The 10,869-nt window shown below is 43.4% G+C and overlaps 1 protein-coding gene across 1 annotated transcript; it reads left to right on the plus strand.

Annotated features, from left to right (window-relative positions):
- Positions 1 to 3,511: 3,511 nt before the first annotated feature.
- LOC307026933 (GDNF family receptor alpha-1-like) lies at positions 3,512 to 10,387 on the plus strand (the record flags this gene model as incomplete). The annotated part of the gene is made up of 3 exons (XM_079695089.1): positions 3,512 to 3,684; positions 8,473 to 8,582; positions 10,253 to 10,387. Coding segments are annotated over 3 exons (418 nt in total), but the record flags the coding sequence as incomplete, so codon positions are not given.
- Between the last annotated feature and the right edge of the window lie 482 nt (positions 10,388 to 10,869).

The raw sequence follows: 10,869 nt of genomic DNA on the forward strand, positions 1-10,869 counted from the left end.
CAGGTATTTGAGTTCAACATGTAAGAAGTAGAAAGTACAGGTATTTATGTTCAACATGTAAGAAGTAGAAAGTACAGGTATTTATGTTCAACATGTGAGAAGTAGAAAGTACAGGTATTTGAGTTCAAAATGTAAGAAGTAGAAAGTACAGGTATTTATGTTCAACATGTGAGAAGTAGAAAGTACAGGTATTTGGGTTCAAAATGTAAGAAGTAGAAAGTACAGGTATTTATGTTCAACATGTGAGAAGTAGAAAGTACAGGTATTTGAGTTCAAAATGTAAGAAGTAGAAAGTACAGGTATTTGGGTTCAACATGTAAGAAGTAGAAAGTACAGGTATTTGAGTTCAACATGTAAGAAGTAGAAAGTACAGGTATTTGAGTTCAAAATGTAAGAAGTAGAAAGTACAGGTATTTGAGTTCAACATGTAAGAAGTAGAAAGTACAGGTATTTGAGTTCAACATGTAAGAAGTAGAAAGTACAGGTATTTGTGTTCAACATGTAAGAAGTAGAAAGTACAGGTATTTGAGTTCAACATGTAAGAAGTAGAAAGTACAGGTATTTGTGTTCAACATGTAAGAAGTAGAAAGTACAGGTATTTGGGTTCAACATGTAAGAAGTAGAAAGTACAGGTATTTGTGTTCAACATGTAAGAAGTAGAAAGTACAGGTATTTGAGTTCAACATGTAAGAAGTAGAAAGTACAGGTATTTGAGTTCAAAATGTAAGAAGTAGAAAGTACAGGTATTTGAGTTCAACATGTAAGAAGTAGAAAGTACAGGTATTTGAGTTCAACATGTAAGAAGTAGAAAGTACAGGTATTTGAGTTCAACATGTAAGAAGTAGAAAGTACAGGTATTTGAGTTCAACATGTAAGAAGTAGAAAGTACAGGTATTTGAGTTCAACATGTAAGAAGTAGAAAGTACAGGTATTTGTGTTCAACATGTAAGAAGTAGAAAGTACAGGTATTTGAGTTCAACATGTAAGAAGTAGAAAGTACAGGTATTTGTGTTCAACATGTAAGAAGTAGAAAGTACAGGTATTTGGGTTCAACATGTAAGAAGTAGAAAGTACAGGTATTTGAGTTCTAAATGTAAGAAGTAGAAAGTACAGGTATTTGAGTTCTAAATGTAAGAACTCAAAGTCATAAGAAGTGGAGTAAAGTACTGATACCAGAGAAATGTACATAAGCACAGTAACGAAGTATTTGTACTCCACTACTTCCCACCTCTGAAGAGCGAACACAGAGAGACTTAAACTCCTTTTGTAACCAGCTCCAGGTCATGTTCTTGCAGATTCATTTCCTCTGTTGCCATCAGGGCGTAGATATGCTCTGCCTGCTCTTAAAACACATCGCTTTTCAAAATCATTCATCCCCTCTGCACTCAAACTTTAAAATTCTTGAAAGGTTTTTTAACTTGATTATTTATCTACTTATTTATTGATTGTGATGCTCTGAACTATAGATAGTGTACATTGGAATGATCCACATCCAGTATGTTCCTACCTTGCAGGATTAATAAAGTTGTTGATTGATCGATTGATTGATCGATTGATTGATTGATTGATCGATTGATTGATTGATTGAAGCCACTTCTGATACAAGCTTATACAAAAAAAGAATCAAAACTCTGAAAAGCCCACGTGCTGCTGGAGGTTTTCCAAGCGACTGATATCTGATAAAAGCCGAATGCACACCAGCTTCAAAAGGAATATTAATTCTGAAGTCAGACGGGTTGTCAAAAAGTCCAATAAATAATCATGCCGGGTCTTTTTGTTCAGAGTTTGCTTTTCCAGCGCCGAGCTTTGACATCGATTCAGTCATCAAACACAAAAGCTGTTTTCGCCGTCTGTGGCATATTGTGTGAAGAAAAATATTGTAATTACAACCCAGCTCCCATCACGTCCCTTTGGAATAACTTAACTGGGATTGCTTCAACATGAATAAGTGGAAAGCAGAGATGGCATGACAGCGTTCGTCTCGTTGTGATTGTGTTTTCTTTCATCACTGCAGACAACTTTGTGTAAACGGCCTTAAGCGCCTAAAGCTTCGGGGATAAAACTATGATGACATTCTTCTATTGTAGCCCCTAATGTGTTACTACACTATAAACAGGGTTGGAAGAAGTAATCAGATACTCTACTTCAGTACAAGTTCAAATACTACAGTCTTAAAATATTCTATTGGAACATTTTACAGTCCTCTCTGAGTTTTACATTTCCGTTTTGATTCAGTCAGAATTCATAGAAAAAAGTCAGAATTCCAAGATTTTTCAGCAAAAAAATCTGTTTTCTTTTTCTCATAATTCACTTTTGGTCAGATCTTAAAGAAAAAGCACATGTCACACTAACGGTACGTCTACACTACAGGCATCAAAAAATGCTTTCAACGCTTCGCCCATTCACTTGAATGGGGTGACGTAGAAGATTTTTAATCTTCGCCGAACTGCATTGTGGGGAGCATGGCATGGCTTTCCAAGCATCACAAGCATCTATCGGCATCTTGGCATCAGCCAATCAAATCCCGTTTATGCAAATCCCGCCAGTGCAAGCGCAGCCAATCAAACCGCGTGCAAGCTGGGAGAGCCAGACCGCAGTTCATTTCCTCATATTCCAAACGAGATATTACGGTAGCAAATCACCCGGTTCTTTACGACCGGAACTATTTACCGGGATACAAACCGGAGGAACCAGGCATGGAGGGAGGTGGCAGAGACAGTGGGTGAAACTGGTAGGTTTTTCGCCTGTTTGGAGAGTTTATATCCAGTTTACTTCGTTTTAACATTGCTATTGCTTTGTATGTCGGGGGCGGGAGATTCATGTGATTGGTTGCTCGCAAAAAATCGCCAAGCTTCAGACACGCCCAGCTTCAAGATTTGTTCATGCCTGTAGTGTAGAGGGGCCGTAATCCTCTTTTGTACAGAATTAGCCACTGTTTTTTTCAACCAAAAAAAAGACAACTTTATTGACAGAATATCCAAAGAAAAAGGTTGACAGTGGACTCATAGAGAACAGACCTGCAGTCCGTGTGTGTGTTTCTGCTCGGCATCATTAATATGATTTGTATATTCCCCTCCCCCCCATGGGTTTTAGTAATGTTTGTTAGCTCTCCTGCCAGCACATCCTAACACTTCAGATCGAGAGTGATTTCCAAAACCAAAATGATAATTAATTCAGATGAAGAGTCAAAAGTCAGAGTGGTGTTGAAAGAGAAAGTCATTCTGTCTATTTCACGTTGATGAGAAACACGGTGGTTTCTGACGAGATCTGAAAACCTGGATATAATAAAAGTACTCTGTTTGCTGAACTCCAGCAGGTGAAGGGGACCAACAACTTTGTGTCCGGCTTTTGATTTGGATCCAGAATGTAATGGTTGTTCCTTGGCCGATGCTCCATCCTTCCTCTAAGTTTCATGAATACAGCAGGAAGTTATTCAACAGGAAAGAGAAGGACGTTCTTGCTCTCCACTTCTCCAGTGCTCCAGTTAATGTGCGGCTCTTGTGTCCCTCAGGTTCCTCCGAAGCACAGTTATGGGATGCTGTACTGCTCGTGTCCGGTGAGCGACCAGTCAGCCTGCTCTGAGCGCCGGCGGCAGACCATCGTGCCCGTCTGCTCCTACGAAGAGAAGCAGAAACCAAACTGTCTGGAGCTGCAGGCGTCCTGCAAGACCAACTACATCTGCAGGTAGGAAACACTGAGGGTACTTTCACAGACAATACAGACGAGGGCTCCCTCGGTTGGTTGTTAGCCTGAAATAAGGTCTGTGGTTAACAAAAGCTGAAGACACTTTGTCCTACGACATAAAATACGTCAGTAAATACCCCTCTGGTGATTTTAAAAACAGAGGTTGCCAACAAGTGTCTAAGTGAGACGACTAAACGTCATCCTGGCCAACATTAGCCACCTTTAGCTTAGCGGTGGTGACGTGAAGTCATGTGACCGTGCTGTAGTTCCTTTATAGCCCAACATTAGCCGCCTTTAGCTTAGCGGTGGTGATGTGAAGTCATGTGACCGTGCTGTAGTTCCTTTATAGCCCAACATTAGCCACCTTTAGCTTAGCGGTGGTGACGTGAAGTCATGTGACCGTGCTGTAGTTCCTTTAAAGCCCAACATTAGCCACCTTTAGCTTAGCGGTGGTGACGTGAAGTCATTTGACTGTGACAAACCAAATGTTAGAGGCTAGTTAACACACATACTTAGGCTGCATCTACACGGAGACGAAACGGAGAACGATCCGAATTCGATATCAAAAAAGTATTTCTTCCACACGGTATCGGCTCAAGAAAAGCTGCGAATAAGACCACCCGAGCATGGTTGCCATGGTTGCCTGGTTGCCCTCCTGTTTTTTCTCCGTGGGGGATTCAGCTGTGACACGGGGGTGAGCAGCAGAGGTGGGGAGAGGCGGCCTCTGTTTCTCTTTTTCTCCCTCCCCGAGGCGAGCGTGTGCTCCTGCTGTAAAAGGCAGCTGCCACTAACTCTGAGCCTGGCTCCCGAGCAGGACGTTCTCCCCGGTAGTCCAGCAGCAGATGAAAAACACCCACCTCTCCGCCTCTTCCAAGGGACGAGGGAACCGTGCGGGGGGGTCCGCTGGAGGCTCCTGCCGGTTGCACTGTCCTGCAAGATACCGGGACCTGGCTCGAAACACTCGGGACACTGTTGTTGTTGTTGTTTGCGAAACACATCAGCAATGACACGGGTGACGCGGGGGTGAGCAGGAGAGGCGGGGAGAGGTGGGGAGAGGTGGGGAGAGGTGGGGAGAGGCGGGGCTATGGCGTAAAGGTCGTACACACGGAGCCGTTTGGCCTCCCAGAGCGTTACGTCCGCAGACCTACCCACCTTGGGACCCGTTACCCTTTGAGGGCTCCATTGTCCCGTTTGTTCCGTTACGGCCTCGTATGAACGAACTGCCCATACGATAGAGAACTGAAGCAGATACAACCCGTTTCCTGTCCGTGTGGACGGGGCCTTAAACTCATGCAAAGAAACAGAATCAGCAATTCAGTGATAGATGGTGTCTGTCTGTCTGTGTGTGTGTGTGTGTGTGTGTGTGTGTGTGTGTGTGTGTGTGTGTGTGTGTGTGTGTGTGTGTGTGTGTGTGTGTGTGTGTGTGTGTGTGTGTGTGTGTGTGTGTGTGTGTGTGTGTGTGTGTGTGTGTGTGTGTGTGTGTGTGTGTGTGTGTGTGTGTGTGTGTGTGTGTCCGTCCTGCGGGTCCTGTGGCTCTCTGGGATTAAATGGAAGCATTAGGCATCATAAATGAGCTCCATTTGCTGCGTGGCCTCAGGTCTCTCTCTCTTTCTCTCTCTCTCTCTCTCTCTCTCTCTCTCTCTCTCTCTCTCTACTCACCATGAGGTTGGTCTGCTCTGAGACTTTCTATCTCTGTCTTGTTTCTCTGTCTCTCCGTCAGACAGACGCTCGGGGCTGAACCACAGGTTTCTCTGCACCGCAGCTTCTTCCCAGTCCATTTGTCAGTCAGCACAGAGAGATTAGAGCCGTGCATTTCCAGCAGCAGCTCCCTCACCATATGTCAGGTGGAGTGTAGCGCTGCTGTTGACAACTCTCACTACACACTGCACCAGACTGCTGAGATTAGATACACTGTGAGTGCATGCGTTCAACATGTTCAAAGGTTTTCAAAGGTTTTTATGTCATATGCACATAAGCTACAGGGTAGAAATGGCAATGAAATTCTCCTGACCTGATCTCCTCCAACAATGCAACATATATAATACAATACAAAAAAAAAATAGTGAAGAAGTCTGTCTACACGTCAATAGAATATGATATGGACAAGATAAGATAAAAGCTACTCTCCTCCAAACCGTGTTCTTGAAATGCAAAACAAAGATTTCACAAGTGTTTGGGGAGTTTTGTAAACACTGCTGGAGTTGTTGAGAGCTGGTTCTTGTTACACATGTGTTGTCGTGGCTTCAAACTCTTTACCTGGTGGGTAAAAGCAACGTGCTAATCATGCTAAACACAGCGCCAGCAGAGCAGCATGGCGAGCTATAATGCCCCATAGATCCATACGAAAATAGCTTATCAACTGATAAGATGATCGAGCCACACTGTACGGAAGATTTCAGGATGGCTTTTACTTTTGTTAAAGATAAGGAGGCAGAGCTCTCAAGTCTCAGACATTTGGCGTGAGACACACGAATTTCACTCCATTCACACGCTCACACGCCACACCTTGTATTTCTCACGCAGAGAGGGTATCACCAAGTCGCGCCGCAATCTTGTAAACAAACTAGGCTTGTTTGAGACGCGTGTACTCCACTAGCACCCCCCCCCCCCCCCCCCGTTGACATTCGCGGTACAGAGGGCGTCATGGGAACTTTGAGGGGAGCGAGAAGTTGGAGTACCAAACACCGCTGCCAAAATCTCACTCTGTACTCTGTTCAAAACTTGAGAGCCCTGATGAAGACTAGCCCTCACATAAATCACTGCTTTCTGACAACGTGAGCGAACTATCGTGTCCGTTTCCAGCTTGATTCAACAACTAAAGCGCTGTGCTCCTGTAACATACAAAACGTATATACAGTATATTTCAAATGCCAGATTAAAGCCAAATATTAATTCCAGTGTTTATTCTGAATATAACCCTTTAACGGACCGTTAGTGTCTGTGGAGACATTTTTCTAGGAAAACAACATGGTAACAGATTAAATAAACATAATTATAGGACTCTTTTAGACTTTTTATTGATGTAATTACGCATTTTTTACTATTTACTATAATTGTTTGTGTTGAGAAACCAAATGCATATTTCTAAATGTGTGTTTAAACATCATTAGGCGCTTTCACACCAAGTACTTTGCCGTACTTAGTTCATCAGAACTCTTTAGTTCTGATGAACTAAAGAGCCGATCGTGTTCACACCGGAATAAACTCCTGGGGGTGGATTAGGCAAATGAAGCCGCTGACGTCACTTCTTCTTCTTCTGCTTTGGGTTTACTGGCAGGCCGCAAACAACTTCACGGCGTATACTGCCACCAGAAGTCCCCGGCCGGAAGTCCCCGGAGTTGGGGAAGGCTTCAGTAGAAGCTGCTGGGACTCCCAGCAGCTTCTACTGAAGCCTTCAGAGTAAATCGCCAGAACGCCGACACCTCCTCATCTCCACCGCTCCCATGGTTTCTTTTGTGTTGCCATAAGTTATTCTCTCTGCGTTTCTGCGCTGGGCTAATGCTAATAATGCTAATACCAGCAAATAAAATGGCGGCTTCACAAAACTTTTCCGAGTTTCACGGGGCGTGGTTTGCAATCCGCCCAGCCAATCAGACATGGGAACCTTTTTCTCCCCATGAAAGTACCTGCTCTCTAGCAGGGACTGAAAGGGGGTGAAAAGGTTCTCATGAACTAAGTTTTAGTTCCAGATTTTTTTTGTGTGAACGCAACATTTCAAGAACTATCGGAACTACACTGCGAAAAGTACTCCGGTGTGAAAGGGCCTAATACTTTCTTTGGTCACTCACTACTACTTCAACTTTCCCCCTAATTTTGATAACAAGGTCTGAATGAGGAGTTTATTTCCAATCTGTGATTCTCCACATCTTATATTATCCCAGTTCTCGTTGGTAAATATCTCAACAATTAAAAAAGGAATGATGCAAAGCAAACAGATATATTTCCACCAAGTTGTAAAAGGTCTTGTTTTGTGTCAGCAGCATCTCACACTCAGCCTCACTTCGAAGGGCGAATTACTGGAGTACCCGAACTCCATTTCAATTTCACGTGCCACTGCATCCGTGGCATAAGTGTGAACAAACATTTGTGAAGGCAGTAAATGAAAACACAACAAGTGCCTTTAGCCTCATTCATTAAAACCAATAAAGCAAATGTATGTCGGTCATGGCGGACATTTTGAAGGTTAATCACATCGAGAGAAATAACTTGCGCGTATTTGATTCGGCCATTTTGCACACATCACATCTGAGCTCCTTCATTTAAAATCTATTGGAGCTGTAATCACCCTGTCAGACACTTTATGACTCAGGATACCATAATAACCTGAGAGGCTGTCCAACAACACCTGGGACCCAAAGCATGCTCTGAACAAAGAATACGAACTCCTACCATCTAATGGAGATTCACTAAAGTCAGCCTGAAGCATCCTTTGAGCTCCAGTCCATCCTCTCAGTAAACTCAGAGCTGAATCCAGATCAGATGCACGCTGAGGGCTCTTTGAGCAGCTCTCACTGATTGTGCTGTTATGTTCAATGTTTGTTTTTCATGTACTATATATACAATATCTGTCTATGTTGATGTTACACATGGAGCTGCTGTGATGCAAGTAGCATTTCAGACTTGATCAGACCACTAAAGTATTATTGTATCGTAAATATCGCGTGTGTGGGTGTGGGTGTGTGTGTGTGTGCGTGTGTGTGTGCGTGTGTGTGTGTGTGTGTGTGTGTGTGTGTGTGTGTGTGTGTGTGTGTGTGTGTGTGTGTGTGTGTGTGTGTGTGTGTGTTTCAGGTCACGACTGGCTGATTTCTTCGTGAACTGCCAGCCGGAGCCTCGCTCTCTGTCCGGCTGTCTGAAAGAGAACTACGCCGACTGCCTGCTGTCCTACTCCGGTATAGTCGGTGAGTCGCACCTATTGGTCAGATTCATCTCAGAACATTGGCTCCAGGACTCTGAGGATTATCTTTTTTTTGTGGGAAGGTCAAATATTGTCACCGAGTGGCGGCGAGGAGACTCTCACAGTATCTGCTGAGCTGCTGCTTTATAGTACAACAAGCTCCATCACTTCACGATGAACCTGCAGCCTCTGAGATGTGCAGCGCCGTTTATTCCCCACTGTTTCGCTTCATTAGATCTGCTGAAAACCACAGCTGCTGTGTAACCACCCCAAACTCTGCTTGGTTATTACTTCATATTCTGCCTTTTAACTAATAAGATGTGCACTCACCAGGGTGCATCACAGCCTCTGTCCGACTTGAAAAAGTGACTTTATACTCTGGACACAACCCTCGTTGCAATTTGAACATTAGGCATGTGTACAAGATTGGGCTTGAGCACTTTTTCAGCATCTGTACGACCCCTTCATGTCAACTGAAAATAATATATAGTTTTTCCTAGCATGAATCTGAACTCATAATACTATAGAAGATATTTTCCATTGGCCAGTACTTAACAAACGTTTGTATTAGTGTTGTTGCCTCTTAGAAAATATTAAATATAATCATCGTGCCGGGCCGTCAGCTGCCCTGGACCTACGGCCGTTCTTTGATTCTCCTGAACACAAGGATGGCCAATCCGTGTCTTGCCTCATTCGGTGAACACAAAGTCAATCAAAACTTTTATAGAAATTTCACCAAATCTCATAAATCTAAATCCTGGTTTAACCCCATTTCAATCACTCTGTGACAATCACTGTCACATTATGTCCTTAACACGACTGCACCGTCAAGAGTCGATACAATCAAGTCACTAAAGGAGACCACACACACACACACACACACACACACATACACACACACACACACACACACACACACACACACACACACACACACACACACACACACACACACACACACACACAGACACACACACACACACACTGTCCACACAGCGCCAAGGCTTTCTGCATACTGCAAAACTGAAAGGCCTGTTTTTTGGAGGGCAGCCAGACCAAGAGAACAACCTATCGGTGGGAGAGAAATCACTGACTGAGGTGATTTACCTTCCCTCTCAGACCAACTCGTCATCCTCTGCATTAAAGCCTCCTGCAGAGACTTCAGCACATGGAGAGGGAGAACACAAGATTTCACTTCGTTATGGTTAAATTCATCGTTTAACCCAGAAGGAGGAGAATAGCTGAGTCTAAAGGGGGTTTACATATTCTTTATTTAGTTGAAATCCAGCAGCATATTGGTGTTGTTACAGATAGATAGGTTTGACTTCAGTAACGTATGCTAACCGGATGCTAACCGGATGCTAACCGGATGCTAACTTGGATATGTTGGACAATTTGCACAATTAGAATAAGTTGTGGTAATTAGCATATGCGATCAATAGCTAATAAATGGCTTGGACGATTTGAACATGTCCGTGTGTTTTTATAGGTATATTGAGAATGTTGAATCGATTCCTGACATGTTTAGGATCAAAATAAGAGTTTTGAGTCCCCTAAGACTTCAGCACATCGGGAGTTCAAACTGTAAGGGTTATCTTGTGTATCCTGAGTATCCTGTTACATTGAATACTGCCTGACTGAATACTGAGGACTCTCTTTCTGTTCCTGCTCCAGGCACCGTGATGACTCCCAACTACCTGCGCTCTGCTAAAATCAGCGTCTCGCCGTTCTGCGACTGCAACAACAGCGGGAACAACAAGGACGATTGTGACAAGCTCACCGAGTTCTTCACGGAGAACACCTGCCTCCGTGAGTCCTCTAACCTTTTCTACTTTACTTCATCTCCTCTCTTTTGAATTCTCTCGCTTTCTATTTCCATCCGTGGCTCCGCTGCTCTTTTTATCCTCTGCTTTCTTTACATGTCTCTCTCTCAACCAAATATATCCCATTGCCTTGGAAGGCATTGTTATCCCTCTGCATTGTCACTGCACCACGGTGTGTGTGTGTGTGTGTGTGTGTGTGTGTGTGTGTGTGTGTGTGTGTGTGTGTGTGTGTGTGTGTGTGTGAACTCCAGATCTCTGACAGAAAGCAGCTTTATTCATACATCCGGCTTACACAACCACTTTAATGAACAACTGAAGATGAAAGAAGTACTAAGGTCTTGTACTTGAGTAAAAGTAGAAGTACTCAGGTCTTGTACTTGAGTAAAAGTAGAAGTACTCAGATATTGTACTTGAGTAAAAGTAGAAGTACTCATATCTTGTACTTGAGTAAAAGTAGAAGTACTCATA

This window comes from Notothenia rossii (genome assembly GCF_949606895.1).
Source record: "Notothenia rossii genome assembly, contig: scaffold_304, whole genome shotgun sequence".
NCBI lineage: Eukaryota > Metazoa > Chordata > Actinopteri > Perciformes > Nototheniidae > Notothenia > Notothenia rossii.